Source organism: Ranitomeya variabilis, chromosome 1 (assembly GCF_051348905.1).
Source record: "Ranitomeya variabilis isolate aRanVar5 chromosome 1, aRanVar5.hap1, whole genome shotgun sequence".
In the NCBI taxonomy this organism is placed as follows: Eukaryota; Metazoa; Chordata; class Amphibia; order Anura; family Dendrobatidae; genus Ranitomeya; species Ranitomeya variabilis.
In genome coordinates, this window is record NC_135232.1 from 239433476 (window position 1) to 239455926 (window position 22451).

Below are 22451 nucleotides of genomic sequence, written 5' to 3' on the forward strand. Positions count from 1 at the left end.
ATCCATGGCCAAACCTTTGGTTGAGATAAAATAGCCTAGGAAAGGCAAGGACTTTTGTTCAAACACACACTTTTCCACTTTGGCATGCAGGGAATTGGCTGAAAGGAGTTCAAAGACCTTGCAGACATCCTTACAGTGGGAATCAATACCTGGAGAGAAGATAAGAATATTGTCCAGATAGACAACCACTGAAGTGGATAACAATTCCCAAAAGATGTCATTAAGGCCATGTGCACACGTTCAGGATTTTTAGCGTTTTTTTCGCGTTTTTTCGCTATAAAAACGTGATAAAAACGCGAAAAAAACGCTAACATATGCCTCCTATTATTTACAGTGTATTCCGCATTTTTTGTACAAATGTTGCGATTTTTTCCGCGAAAAAATCGCATCGCGGAAAAAAAAGCAACATGTTCATTAAAAATGCGGAATTGCGGGGATTCCGCACACCTAGGGGTCCATTGATCTGCTTACTTCCCGCACGGGGCTGTGCACACCATGCGGGAAATAAGCAGATTATGTGCGGTTGGTACCCAGGGTGGAGGAGAGGAGACTCTCCTCCACGCACTGGGCACCATATAAGTGGTCAAAAATAAAGAATTAAAATAAAAAATAGTCCTATACTCACCCTCGATGTCTTCCCGCCTCTCAGCTGCATGCTGCCGCTTCGGTTCCTGTAGCTGATGTGCGGTGAAGGACCTGCGATGATGTCACGGTCTTGTGACCATCCTGTGATTGGTCGAGACCGGTCATGTGACCGCGACGTCATGGAAGGTCCTGCGCGCGCACACCATCTATACGGAACGGACGCCGGTGAGGATATCAGCTGTCTGCGGGTGAGTATAACCTTTTTTTTAATTTTTTTTATTATTTTTAAACATTCTATCTTTTACTATAGATGCTGCATAAGCTGCATCTATAGTAAAAAGATGGTCACACTTGTCAAACAGTATGTTTGACAAGTGTGACCAACCTGTCAGTCAGTTTTCCAAGCGATGCTACAGATCGCTTGGAAAACTTTAGCATTCTGCAAGCTAATTACGCTTGCAGAATGCTAAAAAAACGCGAAAAAAACGGAAAAAAAACGCAAAAAAAAAAATGCGGATTTCTTGCAGAAAATTTCCGGTTTTCTTCAGGAAATTTCTGCAAGAAATCCGCAACGTGTGCACATACCCTAACAATGTCTTGGAAGATGGCAGGAGCGTTACAAAGGCCGAACAGCATCACCAGATACTCATAGGGGCAGTCCCGTGTGTTAAACACGGTCTTCCATTCAACCCCCTCACGAATTCGTATCAAGTTGTTTGCGCCACACAGATCTAGTTTAGTAAATACCATAGCTCCTCGCAGCCTGTCAAAGAGCTCTGAGATGAGAGGTAGAGGGTATTTGTTTTTGATGGTAATAGCATTCAAACTCCTGTAATCTATACATGGACATAGTTCCCCATTCTTCTTCTGAGCAAAGAAGAAGCCAGCCCCTGCAGGAGACAGTGAGTTCCTAATAAACCATCTCGCCAGATTCTCTTTCATATATTGAGACATGGCCTCAGTCTCCGGGAGAGAAAGAGGGTAAATTTGTCCTCGGGGAGGCTCTGTACCCGGCAAGAGGTCTATAGGACAGGGGCGATGAGGTGGAAGGTTCTCTGCTGCCCTCTTGGAGAACACATCAACGTATTGCCAGAAATGTTTTGGGAGAGGAGTTAGATCTGTGGTGACCTCAGATGTAGCAACCTGAACCTGAGCCCTCAGACACCTTCCCTCACATGACCCACTCCATCCCACTGCTCCCTGTGGACCAGTCAATATGTGGGGAATGATGACATAACCAAGGTATCCCTAACAATACCTCGTCAATACCCTTAGGAATGACCATCAACAAGATTATCTCCTGATGTTCTGTAGACATGGCCAGAGGGAGAGGAATGGTCTGATGTGTGATTTGTGAAGGCAATGCGGACCCATTGACCACCCGGATGGTAACTGGCTTGGTGAGCATCACCAGCGGTATTGTGTGCCGTTCCGTGAAGGCAGAAGACATAAAGTTGCCTTCAGCCCCAGAGTCCACACAAGCCTCAACAGAGTGAGTGGTCGAGCCATATGAAAGTGTCGCCCTCACGGTTAACTTAGAGGACAACGCCACCGTGTCTAGTGAGCCTCTTCCAATAGCCACTAGACGCAGTCATCCCTGCCGCCGGGGACACTTGTTGGCAAAATTACTTGACTGCCTAGAAACATGGCAGATCGAAGGTGCACGGGTGGAGAGAAACCTCCATGGCCTCTCCTGGTTCATTAACCTGGGACGGAGATACCAGAGGCTTGGCAAAATTTGGAGTCAGTCGAAACCTCTGTCTACATTGGGCTCGCTCCAATCTTCATTATAAATATCGAAGGTCAATGTGGGTGGAGACTATCAAGTCCTCCAGTATGGCAGGAATCTCCTTTACATGACCTGCAAGCCCCCCCAGAAGACTGGGATAAGGACCTTATTCAACCACTCCAATTCGGATGCTAGTGTCTGAAATTGGATGAAGAACTGGCTGACCATGGAAGAGCCCTCAGTTAACGCCAAGAGTTGGAGTGCAGTGTCATGGGTGACCTGAGGTCCTAAGAAGACCTGTCTCAGAGCACTCAAGAAGTGAGAGATGCTCTGCACCACCTAGTCATTGTGCTCCCACAGCGGCGTAGCCCACTCCAGCATCTTGCTCATTAATAAGGAGATCACAAATCCCACCTTGGCCCATTCAGGGGGGAAATGTGATACCAGTAGCTCCAGCTGAATAGCACACTGGTTCACAAAATCCCTACAGGCTTTACTGTCGCCTGTGAACTTATCGGGTAGGAGGAGATGAGTGAGAGACGGAACAGAGATGGCAGTGGAAACTCGAGACACATGCCATGAGCCACTAATGTGGTGGCATCCACTGCTGTTGTCATGCACTCAAGAGTGGACAACCTGTCTTGCTGTTTCTGGATGTAACGCTGCTCATACACCATTGCTAGCCAGTCCCTCGCGCTAAGATACTGTTAGGGTTGAAGGATGGCACTAAATATAAATTTAGATGAAGTGCGATCGCAAACCAGGGTCCACCGTGTGGAGATGAAAAACCGCAGCTAGTAAACAATGGCGGAAGCATGCGGCAAGCAATCTTGAAAACACATGGGGTTAAATGTCACCCTGTGTGAATAGAAACTAATTACCCAACTCTGTTAGATTCACAGAGGGGTAAAGACAGAAATACAGCTGTCCCTAGACACTATGGCAAAGCTAGATCTCACGCTAGTGAAAATGGCGCTACGTGAAATCCCGTGTTACTTCACAGGTGAACGCAACCCTCTCAGGGGCAAGAAAACAGGTAGTGGACACAGTCACAGCGTATGCACACACATGAACTCCTCTCCGCAGGTGCCAGAATTCTAAAGGCTATACACCTGCTCTGAGCACACACAGACAAGTCCACACGACCGTAGTGTTCCACACACACATATAACATAAATGATCTTAGTGCACCGCTGTGTGCTCCAAAGATCCTTTTATAGACTGTGCCAATCAGACAGGACCTTGCTCATGTGCCAATCCGGAACCGGCACAGGACCTAGGCAGCTGAAGACCGACCACCAATGAGAGGTCGCCACCTCATGAGCATGCTCAATAGAGCAAATCATGGACTTAGTCTCAGGAATGACTGCTTGCTGCTGTCTATTGTTAGTTACCATAGCTGAACCTGAAGAGGAAGCAGTAACAATGCGCACAGCCTGAGTTGGAGCAAGACGCTGCGACCGACGTCTTTGCTGAGCAGCATTTACTGTGGTCGAGACCGAATGGGAGACCGGAGGAGAAGATAAGGCTTGGGATCCATCCTGTGCAGAGGGAGAATCCAGGTGTGTTATGATAGGGCTAGCGGAACGCACCTAATGTAAGTATATATTTTATTAGGATAGATGCGTTGGCAGCCGGGGTCCACCGTGCAGGAGAACCTGCTGCTAGTAAATAGTGGAACTAATGGCAGTGTTAGCTAACTCTGTTACTTCACAGAGCAGCCGTGAACTCAAAGCGCTGCGCCCTGTTAGACTCCACAGAGGCACAGGCTAACTGTCTAAACAAGAGCAGTTAGTGGTCTTGCACGCACACGAAACTCCTCGCCGGAGGTGCCAGCATTCTAGGGGCTTATTTCGGCCAGGTCCCTGAACACACAAGCATATGAACTCCTCGCTGGAGGTGCCAGCATTCTAGGGGCTTATTTCAGCCGGGTCCCTGAACACACTCATACAAGACCACACTGGCGCAAAGTACATAAATGAAAGCAATACTAGCGCATGGCCGTGCGGCCATGCGAGCCTTATATAGCTGCAGCAAGTAAAAGACCTTCCCAGAAGGACCAATGAGAGGCTGCCATACCTGAGCATGTGACCCTAAATCTCCACTGAGAGATCTTGCCCTGGGCATGCTCAGTGTGTGCCAAGCAGGACTTAGTCCTAGCACCTACAGGACCTTCCTGAAAGGACCAATGGACTTAGCTGCAGTATCTGACCATGTGACCCTCGATCTCCACTGAGAGATCTTACTCAGGGCATGCTCAGAACGAGAAGAGCAGGACTTAGTCCCAGAAGTGTCTGCTAGCTGCTGCCCAGCACTGACTTCAATGGCAGAAGCAGGAAAAGCAGCAGTAACTCTTAGTACAGAGTGGGACTGAGCAAGACACTGGGACTGACATCTCCGCTGAGCAGGCTTCACTGTGGCAGGAGAAGAATGGGATACCGCAGCGGAGATGGCCTGAGATTCACCCTGTGCAGAGACGGGAACTCGACCCCTAACATTACCCCCCTCCTTGGGCCTCGCCATGCTCGAAGGCAGCAATGAGCTGCGGAGCCCGAATGTGCTCAACAGACTCCCACGACCTGTCCTCAGGACCATGTCCCTTCCAATCCACCAAATAAATTTTTTTGCCACGTACCACCTTGCACCCCAAAATAGTGTTCACCTTGTAATCGTCCGTAGACGAACCTGATGTCCCAGCAGATGACTCGGAAAACCGGGACATGTATACGGGTTTCAAGAGGGACACATGAAAGGTGTTGGTGATACCCAGGCGTGGCGGAAGGGCCAAACTATAGACCACAGGATTAACCTGTTCGAGGACCTTGAAAGGACCCAAGTAGCGAGGTGCAAACTTAGTGGACTCCACTCGCAGCCTGATGTTATGGGCGGAGAGCCACACTAAGTCGCCAGGAGCAAAGGTCGGAGCGGGGCGCCGATGTGCATTGGCGGAGGACCTCATTCTCTCCTTGGAGGCCTGAATGGCATCCTGAGTGCGGTCCCAAATAATCCATGCTTCCACAGCCCAGTCTGCCACCCTGGAGTCGGCAGAAGACACGGGCATAGGCACAGGTACCCGCGGATGCTGACCATAGTTGAGGAGGAATGGGGTTTGTCCAGTGGAGTCGGCAACCGCATTGTTCAGCGCAAACTCTGCCCACGGTAGCAAGGATGCCCAGTCATCCTGTCTAGTTGAAACAAAATGTCGCAGATATGTGACCAAGGTCTGATTGGCCCTCTCTACCAATCCATTCGTCTCGGGATGATATGCGGAAGAGAGATTTAACTCAATGCTGAGAAGATGACAAAGCTCTCTCCAGAACCGAGACAAAAACTGGGGACCCCGGTCACTGACAATCTTGTCTGGCATACCGTGTAGGCGAAAGATGTGCTGTATGAACAACGCTGCCAAGGCCCGTGCCGAAGGTAACCGTGGTAGCGGCACCAAATGCACCATTTTGGAGAAGTGATCAGTGATAACCCAAATGATGGTACAGCCCCGAGACTTGGGCAAACCCACCACAAAGTCCATACCGACCATCTCCCAGGGCCTGTCTGCCACTGGCAACAGATAGAGCAACCCAGCTGGCCGTTGTCGAGGAGACTTATTTTTGGCGCAGGAGACACACGCCAGAATATAATCCCTGACATCACGGACCATATGTGGCCACCAATACGTCCTCGCCAACAGCTCAGATGTCCTTTTTGTCCCAAAATGACCACCCACCCTGGACAAATGAGCCCACGAGAGAACCTCCGGTCGCAAATTGGGTGGTACAAAAGTCTTGCCCGGAGGCACAGACTCTAGCGAACCCAGGGCTATGGTTCTCAGGCTCTCAGTGGGGACAATAAGCCGAGGCTCCTCTTCCTCCTCCACTGATGACACCACGGAGAGAGAGAGAGCGTCGGCACGAATGTTCTTCTCCACAGAAAGAAAATGGAGGGTGAAATGGAACCGGGAGAAGAACAAGGACCATCTAGCCTGGCGAGAATTTAACCGCTGGGCTGTCTGCAGGTACACCAGATTTTTATGGTCTGTGAGGACTTGGAAAGGAAAATGAGCTCCCTCCAAGAGATGTCTCCACTCCGAGAAGGCCAATTTCATGGCCAGCAACTCCCTGTCCCCGATGGAATAATTCCTCTCTGCTGGTGAAAAGGTCTTTGAAAAGAAGAAGCAAGGATGCTTCCGACCTTGAGCATCCTTTTGGAAGAGGACTGCTCCTGCACCAACAGATGAGGCATCCACCTCCATGATAAAGGGTTTATCTACATCGGGACGATGTAGGATGGGAGTGCTAGCGAAATGTGACTTTATGGAATTAAAGGCCTTGGAGACCTCCACAGACCACAATTTGGGATTTGCTCCCTTCTTGGTAAGGGCAACCAAGGGAGCTACCAACGTTGAGAAGTGTGGAATGAACTGTCAATAGTAGTTAATGAACCCCATAAAGCGCTGCACCGCTTTAAGAGAATGGGGTTCCTGCCAGTCCATCACAGCCTGTAGCTTGGCAGGATCAATAGCCAAACCCTGGGCAGAGATGATATAACCAAGAAATGGCAAGGACTCCAGCTCAAACACACACTTCTCCAATTTGGCGTAAAGGGAGTTTGCCTGTAAGAGGTCAAAGACTTTGCGAACATCTCTCCGATGGGAGTCGATATCTGGAGAGTAGATGAGAATATCATCCAGATAGACTACGACCGAGGTGGTGAGCATATCCCGGAAGATGTCATTCACAAAGTCTTGGAAAATGGCTGGGGCATTACAGAGCCCGAAGGGCATCACCAGATACTCATAGTGCCCATCCCTGGTGTTAAAAGCCGTCTTCCATTCGTCCCCCTCACGGATGCGAATCAGATTGTAAGCACCACGCAGATCTAATTTTGTAAATACCCTTGCTCCCCATAGCCTATCAAAAAGCTCAGATATCAGGGGTAATGGGTATTTGTTCTTAATGGTGATGGCGTTAAGACCCCTGTAGTCAATACATGGATGCAGTTCCCCATTTTTCTTCTGAACGAAGAAGAATCCAGCCCCAGCAGGCGACACCGACTTCCTGATGAACACTCTTGCCAGATTTTCTTGGATGTACTGAGACATAGCCTCCATCTCCGGGAGAGATAATGGATAAACTCGACCCCGGGGAGGCTCAGCACCAGGCAAGAGGTCAATAGGACAGTCATAGGGCAGGTGAGGCGGAAGGGTCTCCGCCGCCTTTTTGGAGAACACATCCGCATGAGACCAGTATTGCTTGGGGAGAGAGGATAGATCTGCGGGTACCTCAGTAGTAGCAACCTGAACGCACTCCCTTTGACACCTACCCTCACAAGACTCACCCCATCCCAAAATTCTGCCAGAAGACCACTCGATATGTGGAGAGTGGTACCGTAACCAAGGTATCCCCAACAGGACCTCATCAATACCCTCAGGTATGACGAGCAGAGATATTGTCTCCTGATGGGATGGCGACATGGACAGAGTAAAAGGAATGGTCTGGTGAGTTATCTGTGAAGGTAGTGTCGACCCATTCACCACTCGTACCGTAACTGGTTGCGCTAGCATAACCAGGGGTATTGCGTGACGTTGGGCAAAGGCGGAAGACATGAAATTCCCCTCTGCCCCAGAATCCACGCAGAGCTCTACTGAGTGGGAAGATGAGCCAATGTTAATTGTCCCCTTAAAGGACAATTTTGAGGCAAACGTCGCTGTATCTAGTGTACCTCCCCCGACTACCACTAAAGGCTGACGTCTCCTCGACCACTGAGAACATTTGGTGGCAAGATGTTCAGACTGCTGGCAAACATGACGAACCTTGGATGCCCAAGTGGTCTGGGACTTAGAACCCGCTCGTGACACCTCCCTGGCCTCATGTGACTCAGGAACCAGGGCCGGAGATTCCAGAGGTCTGGCGAAGGTGGGAGCCAGCCGAAACCTTTGCCTACACTGGGCTCGCTCAAACCTCCGCTCGTTAAAACGGAGGTCAATGCGGGTAGAGACAGTTATTAACTCCTCCAGTGTGGCTGGAATCTCCCTAGTGGCCAGAGCGTCCTTAACATGATCAGCCAGCCCCCTCCAAAATATAGGGATAAGGGCTTTATCTGACCACTCTAGCTCTGAAGCTAAAGTTCGAAAACGGATGGCGAATTGGCAGACCAAGGACTCACCCTGAGTTAATGTCAGCAGTTGGAGCGCCGTATCATGAGTGACTTGAGGTCCTAGGAAGACCTGTTTCAGAGTGCTCAGAAACAACGGAGCACTCTGCACCACATGATCGCCACGCTCCCACAGCGGCGTAGCCCATTCCAAAGCCCTGTCCGACAAGAGGGACACAATAAATCCCACCTTAGCCCGCTCTGTGGGAAAACGTGCAGCCAGAAGCTCAAGGTGAATAGAGCTCTGACTCACGAATCCCCTACAAGATCTGCTTTCTCCAGAAAATTTTTCAGGGAGCGAGAGGCGCGAAAATGTCGGAACAGGGGTGGCAGTGGACAAAGTTGCTGCAGTAATGCTAGCAGCCTGTACAGCAGCTGCGGAAATATCCACAGCTGAAGTTGAACTCTCGAGAGCCGCCAACCTACCCTCCAGCTGCTGGATATACCGCAAAGATTGCTGTATGTCCGCCATTTACTAGCCAGACCCTGGCGTTAGTATTATGTTATGATAGGGCTAGCGGAATGCACCTAATGAAAGTATATATTTTATTAGGATAGATGCGTTCGCAGCCCGGGGTCCACAGTGCAGGAGAACCTGCTGCTAGTAAATAGCGGAACTAATGGCAGTGTTAGCTAACTCTGTTACTTCACAGAGCAGCCGTGAACTCAAAGCGCTGCGCCCTGTTAGACTCCACAGAGGCACAGGCTAACTGTCTAAACAAGAGCAGTTAGTGGTCTTGCACGCACACGAAACTCCTCGCCGGAGGTGCCAGCATTCTAGGGGCTTATTTCGGCCAGGTCCCTGAACACACAAGCATATGAACTCCTCGCCGGAGGTGCCAGCATTCTAGGGGCTTATTTCAGCCGGGTCCCTGAACACACTCATACAAGACCACACTGGCGCAAAGTACATAAATGAAAGCAATACTAGCGCATGGCCGTGCGGCCATGCGAGCCTTATATAGCTGCAGCAAGTAAAAGACCTTCCCAGAAGGACCAATGAGAGGCTTCCATACCTGAGCATGTGACCCTAAATCTCCACTGAGAGATCTTGCCCTGGGCATGCTCAGTGTGTGCCAAGCAGGACTTAGTCCTAGCACCTACAGGACCTTCCTGAAAGGACCAATGAACTTAGCTGCAGTATCTGACCATGTGACCCTCGATCTCCACTGAGAGATCTTACTCACGGCATGCTCAGAACGAGAAGAGCAGGACTTAGTCCCAGAAGCGTCTGCTCGCCGCTGCCCAGCACTGACTTCAATGGCAGAAGCAGGAAAAGCAGCAGTAACTCTTAGTACAGAGTGGGACTGAGCAAGACGCTGGGACCGACGTCTCCGCTGAGCAGGCTCCACTGCAGCAGGAGAAGAATGGGAGACCGCAGCGGAGATGGCCTGAGATTCCCCCTGTGCTGAGGCGGGAACTCGACCCCTAACACCAGTGACCAAACACTTACACTCCGACGTCTGCTACTCTAACTAGCAAGTAAAAAAGTCCCTTGGCTCAGGCTCTTATTAGCAGCAATACTAATCAGAGAACTGCGGCCATGGGAAGAGCACAAATATTCAGCGCAGGATGATGCACATGCCAAAAAAGTGTGCAAAAAATACATTTGGGAGGAGGGACTGGGGAAGTGATTCTGCTGTGATCGCAGATCAATTCACAAAGCAGCAAGGAGATTGCAGCAGGCACAGATCGCAGGAGGCACTGGAGGACACAGATTGCAGGAGGAAAATTCTGGTCACCAACTTTGAGGTAAAAGGTGACATGGAGAGTGAGGAATCACTATTTTAGATTAACCCCTTTGGCGCTGATTAGTCAGTAATTATTGTTCATCCAATCACCGCCAAAGGGCTTAATGAGGAGAGGTGACCACCCCATTTTGACTGTCATGACTGGTACTGTGTCAGACGGCAACAATCGCAACTTGTCACATTTTTTTTTAACTTTATTGTAACATCAATGTGCTTGGCTGGTCAGAATTGATCAGCCAATAACAGCGATTGTTGACAAATGGGACACTACAGTCCTCCGGGGCGATGTGCAGGGATGATTATAAGATTATGGTCTGTTGTCAGAGATTTTAAGCTGGCTACAGACAAATGTAAGAACATCTTCTGTCGTACTGCATATGCCTGTAAAATAATTCTCATGTCACTAGTCTAGGTGAGAAAAACACAAGACTATAGTTTTAATCTGATCACTAATTAGATGACCATGCTTTTGTCTTTTTCTCAGCCAGTTTGGTCACATGAGAATTATATTACAACCATGTATAGTACAACAGAAGACGTTCTTACATATGATCAGTGAAAGGTTAGGATGCTATTAATCCTTAGGTGACACAATCAATACTAAAGACCCATTTAGCAGGCTCCATTCATGTTTATGTTGAGCACCAGAAACCATTGATTTCACAGGTCAATGACTTGTGCAATCTGACATTAAGAACAATTATTCTGCACATACCGCTTATTTCCCATTATGGGAACCCTCCAACCTTTGATCTGATTTAATTCAGTGTCAGACACATCTATCAGCAGAGGAAGCCGTGGAACCCACACTGTCATTTCTAGTGAGGGCTTGAAATGTTGATAGGAGAAATTCACAACAGCATTAACCTTTCCTTTCATTTCCTTTCCATTTACGAAGACATAGTCACATCGGTCCGAAACCTGTTAGACAGAAAAATAACAAGTTCATTGGCTTATAAACCAACCAAGGATATTTTACATATCAATGAAATCAGAATTTAGAACAACATTTCTAATTAAATGGGAATAACTAATTATTTTAAAAAAATGAAGGAAAGGCAGACATGGAGATTTATGTTTCTCATGTATGCTCCAAATATACTTTATTGTTTAACCATTTTGAAGGATTCAATTATCGTCATGTTAAGATAAAACTTGGATTATATTTAATATGACTTTATGTGAAAGTTGTAAGATCCCAAATAATACAACATTTCCAAGAGTATAAAGTGTTAAAATGTTGCCACAAACGGTTTGAGTAGTGTATGCTGTAGAAATATTCCCACATAAATCATTTTATATGCATACAGCATGTCGTGCAGCTGTGACACTGCACGGAAGACATCTTCTGCTGATTGACATATTATCTCAGCCAGAAGACATCATCACCGTAATGTCTCATGGAATATGCCTCACGTGAGGAAACTTACAACAGCTATTTGTTGTTATGCATTTGCAAACATGACATAATATTTTATTCATGTGTTTCACACTGATTGACAACACAACATGTTTTTGTTGGAACCAGTAGGGAAAAAACAATGGAGAAGAATGGCTGTCTTTAGAAGATGAGACTATATTTTGTAACTTACAGTAGTCTTTGTCTTTGTAAGCATATTGCTTAGCCTGGGGCTGTTTCAGAGGGGTTATAAATATACAACAATGCCCAATAGCAAAATTTACAATTTGCTGACTTGAAAAATTCTCTAGTGTTTTTTCCACACACCCAATTCATCCTATGCAAGATATTTGGTGGAAGTCACGTTTGCCTGGTTTATTCCTCTCTTGTTTAATTGTTATTAATGTTGCAGAATCAGTAAAATATTACTATTTTGTTCATCTTCTATTTGAGAAAATCTGAGCAGTCTCCCCTCTGCAGGTTCCACATGAGTCGCATGGGCTGTTTTAATGGTACTCAATTGGTGGTTTGGATGAAAATGTGAAGAATGTTGTTATACCTGCTGGTGGTCCAGAGAGAATAAGAGTGCTTTCACACTGCATTCAGGCACTCGTTCAGTGGCCCGGTCGGAGCATATGTCCCAATCACCCCCCACAAAACAGGATACGGGCCTATGCACTGAAGGGGCCATAGAATATCATGTGGCTGACAGAGTGAACGTGCGCTCTGACTTGCATAATTTTCTGGCTCATACGCCTACTGGAGACAGACACTTAGAAGCAGTCTATTATGGAGGGTTTGGATGTAAGCCCCAAAGGGGCCACTGAACGGGTGTCTGTGAAAGCACCCTTAGGGCTCTTTTCCACATGCGAGAAACACGTCCGTGTCTCGCATGTGGAAACCAAGCTCTGGCACCGGCACTCCAGAGCGGAGCGTGCGGCCGCATAGGAACACGCTCCGCTCCAAAGTGCCGGCGCCAGAGCTTGGTTTCCACATGCGAGACACGGACGTGTTTCTCGCATGTGGAAATGAGCCCATAGTCTAATTTACTATAACATGACACCTGGGCTCCAGTATACTTAAGGCCACATGCACACATTCAGTATTTGGTCAGTATTTTACCTCAGTATCTGTAAGCCAAAACCAGGAGTGGGTGATAAATACAGAAGGGGTGTTTCTATTGTACTTTTCCTCTGGTTTTGGTTTGCAAATACTGATGTAAAATACTGACCAAATACTGAACGAGAGAACTTGACCTATGATGTCTTGCAAAATGTAACCAACAAAGGCTGACAAATAATGACTTCCTCTTTGAAAATATCCAGTCTGAAGCTTTTATATCCAAGTGTAGTTGCAGTGTGAATTGCTTTGGTTGATCGTTGAGGAGAATTTACAAAAGGGATCGATTTGTCCCATTTCCGAGATCCTTTCCCAATATGTAGTAGGTATAATAATAATAGCAAATATCTCTAATTAGAAATATAGTATAGTTCTGATAAGCTATGTTGCTTACCCCATGTACAGGGCATTGCAGTAGCTTAAGTATTCATGGTCATCTTGCAACTGTTGTTAGTTGTTAGTGGTTGTAACCATGGATATTTAGGCTGCTACAAAGCCCTGAACATGGGGCAAGCGAAGTAGCTTATCAGAAGAAGTATTATTACATTGGTGGTTCTAAAAACTACCAGTTTTTCAAGACTAATAATTTGGAATTATTTGTGGTCTGATGCATTCAGCTGAAGAATAATTGGTGTGGTGCTAGGCTGTTACCATTACTCCCGTAAAAATGAATGGAAAAGCTGCGGACATCACGGAGGCACGTCACCTCTCCATTCAATCTCCAACTGTATACAGGAGGTGGTCAGTAGACCGTTGTTATCTAGATAATTGTGGGTGGTAACAGTTGGACCTGCATCTGTCACACAAATACGGCACAACTTGTAGATCAACTGTCAGCATAATAATTAAAGCATATGGACACTTTTGTCATGTGAAATAATAATAACTTGGGTCAAAGGTTACATTGAGTTAAAAATCAATTCCAAGCTGCAATCTCCATTACTTCATTATTTAATAAAGACCTACTCTTAGTTTTAAACTTTTCTCATGTATGTATGTCCCTCCCAGTAATACATGTACTTGAACTGGCAGAGCAGGTACGGTCTCTGGTTAGTGCAATGACTCTGCAGTCTACATTTTACTAAACAAGCTAGGACACCATAAGTATATATGAAGTGAGACTGAACTGTCATGTTTTTCACGCTATGAACAGAGTCTGATTAGCTAATCAGCAGTAACTGTGATCCCTCAAGTGAAGAGCCTGTATGGGACAGTCCATGAAATTTGATCATACACTGGTCCCTGTATGGCGGACTCATAGATCCCCATAGACTAAAGTTAAACACTTATTGCCAAAGACTGATTCATACTGCTAATATACTAGCATCATAATGTGATAATTAGCTAAAGATACAGCACAAAAAAGATTGTCGGTTACAAGCATGCAGAATATCAAATCATTTGTTTAGCTTAAAAATTGCTCTAAAATTTGTAAATAAAAAATTAAATAATACATGAAGCAATGCTCATTCAGTTCAAACATGACACCTCAGCACAGGCTGTTCCAGTTCTCTGCGCTGGGACCATTCCATTAATCTCACATCTATGGTCTGCGCTGAAGTGACGGGGCTTAAACAATAATTACTTTATTTTATGTACCTTTAACTGACTTTAAAGCACCACTCCATCATTTTTTTTGAGTGGCGCTACTAATAAAAGATCCCTACATCTAAGATAATACTCTCTACCTGCCATCTTCAGCTCTTCCCAGTGACGCTCTGATCACGAGCACTAAGAGAACTAAGTAATGTAATAGATAAACCATTATTTCTTATTTTTAGGGACTCTATAGCGACGGGGTCTGTTCCGCAGGACTGGCGCATAGCAAATGTGGTGCCAATATTCAAAAAGGGCTCTAAAAGTGAACCTGGAAATTATAGGCCAGTAAGTCTAACCTCTACTGTTGGTAAAATATTTGAAGGGTTTCTGAAGGATGTTATTCTGGATTATCTCAATGAGAATAACTGTTTAGCTCCATATCAGCATGGGTTTATGAGAAATCGCTCCTGTCAAACCAATCTAATCAGTTTTTATGAAGAGGTAAGCTATAGGCTGGACCACGGTGAGTCATTGGACGTGGTATATCTCGATTTTTCCAAAGCGTTTGATACCGTGCCGCACAAGAGGTTGGTACACAAAATGAGAATGCTTGGTCTGGGGGAAAATGTGTGTAAATGGGTTAGTAACTGGCATAGTGATAGAAAGCAGAGGGTGGTTATAAATGGTATAGTCTCTAACTGGGTCGCTGTGACCAGTGGGGTACCGCAGGGGTCGGTATTGGGACCTGTTCTCTTCAACATATTCATTAATGATCTGGTAGAAGGTTTACACAGTAAAATATTGATATTTGCAGATGATACAAAACTATGTAAAGCAGTTAATACAAGAGAAGATAGTATTCTGCTACAGATGGATCTGGATAAGTTGGAAACTTGGGCTGAAAGGTGGCAGATGAGGTTTAACAATGATAAATGTAAGGTTATACACATGGGAAGAAGGAATCAATATCACCATTACACACTGAACGGGAAACCACTGGGTAAATCTGACAGGGAGAAGGACTTGGGGATCTTAGTTAATGATAAACTTACCTGGAGCAGCCAGTGCCAGGCAGCAGCTGCCAAGGCAAACAGGATCATGGGGTGCATTAAAAGAGGTCTGGATATACATGATGAGAGCATTATACTGCCTCTGTACAAATCCCTAGTTAGACCGCACATGGAGTACTGTGTCCAGTTTTGGGCACCGGTGCTCAGGAAGGATATAATGGAACTAGAGAGAGTACAAAGGAGGGCAACAAAGTTAATAAAGGGGATGGGAGAACTACAATACCCAGATAGATTAGCGAAATTAGGATTATTTAGTCTAGAAAAAAGACGACTGAGGGGCGATCTAATAACCATGTATAAGTATATAAGAGGACAATACAAATATCTCGCTGAGGATCTGTTTATACCAAGGAAGGTGACGGGCACAAGGGGGCATTCTTTGCGTCTGGAGGAGAGAAGGTTTTTCCACCAACATAGAAGAGGATTCTTTACTGTTAGGGCAGTGAGAATCTGGAATTGCTTGCCTGAGGAGGTGGTGATGGCGAACTCAGTCGAGGGGTTCAAGAGAGGCCTGGATGTCTTCCTGGAGCAGAACAATATTGTATCATACAATTATTAGGTTCTGTAGAAGGACGTAGATCTGGGGATTTATTATGATGGAATATAGGCTGAACTGGATGGACAAATGTCTTTTTTCAGCCTTACTAACTATGTTACTATGTTACTATGTTACCTGCCGCCATCTTGTGACTGCAACTTTCAACTGACCGGAAGTCAGAAGTAACGGTCACAAGCTCTCAATGCAAGTCTATGAGAACCAGAAGAAGGCTATCTTAGATTTGGCTTGAAAAGTGACCTCTGGCTCATTCCAGCAAATGCTGGAGTGGGCCGGCATGTCAGAAACTGGAGTGGCGGCTATACATGGTGAAGACGGCTGCTGGTAAGTATAAGACTAAGTGCAAGGGCCTTACATTAGTGGCATCACTCCAGCCCTGCAATAAAAAAAAGGCTGGAGCGCTACTTTACAAATATTTTTTCTTTAACTCAGACATTGTTGAAACACAAGGAAAATGTCAATTTTATCCTTAAAAATGAATACATTATAAATAAGATGTTCAATGGCTTATTTAGAAAGTATCATAAAAGTTCTTCGTATAACTTTGTACAGTATATCCATACAGATGCTATAAAGATAAATCACTGTTACATTTTATATATCGCACAAGAAAAATGTCTAATCTAAATATTTAGCTGATACCATAAAGTTTCTGAAGGTTACATTGTATACAAATATGTATATACAGATGCTAATGTTGTGTAATTAAACCGTAGAATGTTTTATCACAGAGTTTACATGTTTTACTTAATCCTTGACTCCAATAATCATTATACGCATACAATGAATGTTTACTTCATTTGATACAAATTCTAAGACCTATTTAAAATGCAAATGCATTCATAATAGCGATGTAGTTAATGGAAGAGTCACAGGACAATCCTTTCTGCATTGATCAATTTGACAAATGACTATTATTTTTATATATAAACAATTATTTGCAGCAACAGGAAATAATAGTTTTACCTTGGCTGTTCAATGTTTTGTGCATTTACATCAGGAAATAATTTCTATAGTTTCCCAGAATTATTTGCATCATAACAGTGATTATTACAGTGGCATGTAAAAGTTTGTGCACCCTTGCTCAAAATTACTGTTATTGTGAACAACTAAGCAAGTTGAAGATGAAATGATCTCTAAAAGAGCTATAGCTAAAGATGACATATTTCCTTAGTATTTCAGGTATATATATATATATATATATATATATATATATATATATAGGGGCAGACATATCTTTGGCTCAACCTGTGCAGCCGCACAGGGGCCCCACGAGGTAGGTGGGCCCATTTCTATCCTCAGAACAAGTGGAATTGTGAATTATGATGGAATTATTGGACTGGAATGGACCCATATATTGTTCTTGCACATGTGCCCTTTTTGTCTATGTCTGCCAGTGTGTGTGTATATATATAGTATGTGTACTAGAACACATAGAACTAGAACTCTATGTTTTGCATCACAGAGGACATCTACCTCTATGATACATATCTCACATTTCTGGCAGCCATGTTACAATATACATATATATACATATATATATATATAGAGACTCAAAAAAGAGGCAGCACTCCATACTCATGGTGAAACATGTGGCAGGTTTAATCGACCCACATAGCCGGGCGATGTTTCAGCTCAAACTGAGCCTTTCTCAAGCAGTGAGTAACCATACCTGTGGTCTATTTATATGTGCTTCAACAAGTGTTACATTAAAATCCATTATACTATACATTCCATAAATAATAAAAGGATTTACACATTACTAATTCAATATAAATGTGAAGTGCCTATACAAAGTGCTTAGTGCTTATGTGCAATGAAATCCAGAATATCCGCTACTCATCAGGCAGTCCAGCTTGCAGATCCTCTATTTTTTTTCCTAATTAGCTCCTTGTTATTAGATAATTTGGTATTTAATACTGTAACTTTATTTCACTCACCTATGGCCGTTGGTGGGCTCATGGAGGACGCTATATTAAGAACTCGGCGTTCCCTGTTTCACACTGCGCATGTCTGTGTTACATCATCAAGCCAGGAAGTCTCATGGCCCAATCACATGCAACGTGTGGCAATTTGCACACAGCGCATGTGCAGTAGCGTCTACTGACGCCATGTTGGTAGTGGCTAACCATCTAATGTGCAGCGCTGTAACTGGATACTGGCGCTTTCATAACTACCCACAGTTCAAGCAAGGAAGCGCTGTACGTGTCCAACGGCACTCCGTGTGTGCACCAGCGCTAAAGAAAACCGCAATAATATTAATTATATAACTTACTGTTATTGCCTCTCTTTCTACATCTACTAAGTAGCAGGCATCAGATTAAAAGACATATATCACCATAGATTCTGTCATACGGCCACATTTTGACCAACACACAGTCCTTTAATTGAAACTACTAGATCAGATCAGTCACACTAATTCTCTATACAAGTAATTTAATTTATAATTTTAATATTTCTTAAGCAAATATAAAGAATATAAGTATTTAAAATAATGGTGTTATAGTGTATCTTGGTTGCCCGGGTAACCATATACACTATACAGCTCCCGTGCACCAATGGAGTCAACCTGCCCCTCATTTGTCCCTCTGGACCAATGTGTTGCAGTCTTGACCTCCATATGATACACATACACCAAATTAATATAATTATTTTGTTGTTTATGAGGCCGGGAGGTTGTGGGGGACTATGTTCCATATAAAGGTGTCTACATTATAGACTAATAACACCTAGCGCCCCTAATACAATAGGGACTAGTCCCTTATGATCAATATAAATTAAGGAACTAAGTCCTAATCCTCCAATCCCATTAATTACACCAGTCACTTATTTTATATTTGTTATTTTATTAATACAATTAGGTGACTCATCCAATCAATATTTCAAAAATTCAAATGTCATAAATATCTCTAAGTGGCCGCAAACAGTGTCCACTGGTGATACAAAAATGCATAAAAAAGCATATATAAAATGTGAAAAAGATGAATTATCGTCCTCCATGTGCCTCCATCCCAGCCATCGTGATAAATTCTCTGGACTACCATCTGAGGAGCAGAAAATACATAACAATTATATAAAAACTTAAACATTAAAAGCATCAGGGTATACATTACACTCATGCAGGATAAGTTTTACATACTCCCCCTATAACACCGTGTGTATATTGTAATCTACATTCAAACCCTTTGGTTTGAGTGTTTTGAGCTCATAAATCCACTTGAGCTCTTTCTTTTTTAAAATTTGTTCTCTGTTTCCTCCCCTTCTTTGGATTGGGACCGTATCAATTATCCTAAATTTTAAATCTTTCTCCTGATGGTTACTTTCTAGGATAATTGATACGGTCCCAATCCAAAGAAGGGGAGGAAACAGAGAACAAATTTTAAAAAAGAAAGAGCTCAAGTGGATTTATGAGCTCAAAACACTCAAACCAAAGGGTTTGAATGTAGATTACAATATACACACGGTGTTATAGGGGGAGTATGTAAAACTTATCCTGCATGAGTGTAATGTATACCCTGATGCTTTTAATGTTTAAGTTTTTATATAATTGTTATGTATTTTCTGCTCCTCAGATGGTAGTCCAGAGAATTTATCACGATGGCTGGGATGGAGGCACATGGAGGACGATAATTCATCTTTTTCACATTTTATATATGCTTTTTTATGCATTTTTGTATCACCAGTGGACACTGTTTGCGGCCACTTAGAGATATTTATGACATTTGAATTTTTGAAATATTGATTGGATGAGTCACCTAATTGTATTAATAAAATAACAAATATAAAATAAGTGACTGGTGTAATTAATGGGATTGGAGGATTAGGACTTAGTTCCTTAATTTATATTGATCATAAGGGACTAGTCCCTATTGTATTAGGGGCGCTAGGTGTTATTAGTCTATAATGTAGACACCTTTATATGGAACATAGTCCCCCACAACCTCCCGGCCTCATAAACAACAAAATAATTATATTAATTTGGTGTATGTGTATCATATGGAGGTCAAGACTGCAACACATTGGTCCGGAGGGACAAATGAGGGGCAGGTTGACTCCATTGGTGCACGGGAGCTGTATAGTGTATATGGTTACCCGGGCAACCAAGATACACTATAACACCATTATTTTAAATACTTATATTCTTTATATTTGCTTAAGAAATATTAAAATTATAAATTAAATTACTTGTATAGAGAATTAGTGTGACTGATCTGATCTAGTAGTTTCAATTAAAGGACTGTGTGTTGGTCAAAATGTGGCCGTATGACAGAATCTATGGTGATATATGTCTTTTAATCTGATGCCTGCTACTTAGTAGATGTAGAAAGAGAGGCAATAACAGTAAGTTATATAATTAATATTATTGCGGTTTTCTTTAGCGCTGGTGCACACACGGAGTGCCGTTGGACACGTACAGCGCTTCCTTGCTTGAACTGTGGGTAGTTATGAAAGCGCCAGTATCCAGTTACAGCGCTGCACATTAGATGGTTAGCCACTACCAACATGGCGTCAGTAGACGCTACTGCGCATGCGCTGTGTGCAAATTGCCACACGTTGCATGTGATTGGGCCATGAGACTTCCTGGCTTGATGATGTAACACAGACATGCGCAGTGTGAAACAGGGAACGCCGAGTTCTTAATATAGCGTCCTCCATGAGCCCACCAACGGCCATAGGTGAGTGAAATAAAGTTACAGTATTAAATACCAAATTATCTAATAACAAGGAGCTAATTAGGAAAAAAAATAGAGGATCTGCAAGCTGGACTGCCTGATGAGTAGCGGATATTCTGGATTTCATTGCACATAAGCACTAAGCACTTTGTATAGGCACTTCACATTTATATTGAATTAGTAATGTGTAAATCCTTTTATTATTTATGGAATGTATAGTATAATGGATTTTAATGTAACACTTGTTGAAGCACATATAAATAGACCACAGGTATGGTTACTCACTGCTTGAGAAAGGCTCAGTTTGAGCTGAAACGTCGCCCGGCTATGTGGGTCGATTAAACCTGCCACATGTTTCACCATGAGTATGGAGTGCTGCCTCTTTTTTGAGTCTCTGTGAATCTGCAGTAATCGTTGGACTGATTACCTGAGGCTTTGCACCCGAAGATAAGTACCTATGTAGTGCTGTTCCTTTTTTTCTTACTATATATATATATATATATATATATATATATATATATATATATATATATATATATATATATATACACTGCTCCAAAAATGCTCGAAATTAAAGTGTAAAATGAAGTTACAGGCTGATCCAACTTCAAGACAAGGAAATGATGCTCAGTAGTGTGTGACCTCCACGTGCCTGTATGACCACCCTAAAATGCCTGGGCATATTCCTAATGAGGAGGTGGATGGTCTACTGAGGGATCTCCTGCCAGACCTGGACTAAAGCATCTGCCAACTCCTGGACAGTCTGTGGTGCAACGTGACATTGGTGGAGGGTGCGAGACATGATGTCCCAGATGTGTTCAATTGGATTCAGGCCTGGGGAATGGGCGGGCCAGTCCATAGCTTCAATGCCTTCATCTTGCTGGAACTGCTGACACATTACAGCCACATGAGGTCTGGCATTGTCCTGCATTAGGAGGAACCCAAGGGCCAATCGCACCATCATAGGGTCTCAAAAGGGGTCTGAGGATCTCATCTCGGTACCTAATAGTAGTTAGGCTACCTCTGGCAAGCACCATTACTGACACACTGCTAAAGCGGTCATGTGAAAGGATGTTTCAGGCAGCAGATCGCCCTCCAAGGCGACTCTGTCACGTCTGTCACATGTGCTCAGTGTGATCCTGCTTTCATCTGTGAAGAGCACAAGGTGCCAGTGGCAAATTTGCCAATCCTGGTGTTCTGTGGCAAATGCCAAGCGTCCTGCACGGTGTTGGGCTGTAAGCACAGCCCCCATCTGTGGATGTCGGGCATTCAGACCATCCTCAAGGAGTCGGTTTCTAACCGTTTGTGCAGACACATGCACATTTGTGGCCTGCTGGAGGTAATTTTGCATGGCTCTGGCAGTGCTTCTCCTTGCACAAAAGCTGAGGTTGTTGCCCTCCTTCTTTCCACAGCTCGCATTGATATGCCATCCTGGATGAGCTGCATTATCTGAGCCACTTGTGTGGGTTGTAGAGTCCGTCTCATGCTACCACGAGTGTGAAAGCACAACCAACATTCAAAAGTGACCGAAGCATCAGCCAGAAAGCATTGGTACTGAGATGTGGTCTGTGGTTCCTACCTGCAAAACCACTCCTTTATTGAGCATATCTTGATAATTGCCAATTCCCTTTATTTGTTTGAGCAGTGTATATATAAATATTAATATATTCACATATACACACAGCTATACACACAAAATGGTAGAGTTTCCTCTCCTCCTGGTGATGTCACATCCTTTTCTTTTTTTTTAACAACCTTTCGTTTTTTGGAGCAAAAACGCTAAAAAATGCAGCAAATACACAATAATTTTTGACCTACATTTTTATATCATTTTAGACTGAGTTTATTAAAGTCAATGGGTAAAAAGATACCGCAGAAAC

General features: G+C 44.1%; 1 protein-coding gene across 1 annotated transcript in view; it reads right to left on the bottom strand.

Moving 5' to 3' along the window:
• LOC143812117 (transmembrane protein 132D-like) overlaps nucleotides 1–22451 on the bottom strand; it is a 1597762-nt gene that overhangs the window by 97479 nt on the left and 1477832 nt on the right. The window contains exon 6 of the mRNA XM_077293277.1: nucleotides 10931–11136. Within this exon, the coding sequence (XP_077149392.1) occupies nucleotides 10931–11136 (206 nt within the window). The remainder of the gene's footprint in view (nucleotides 1–10930; nucleotides 11137–22451) is intronic.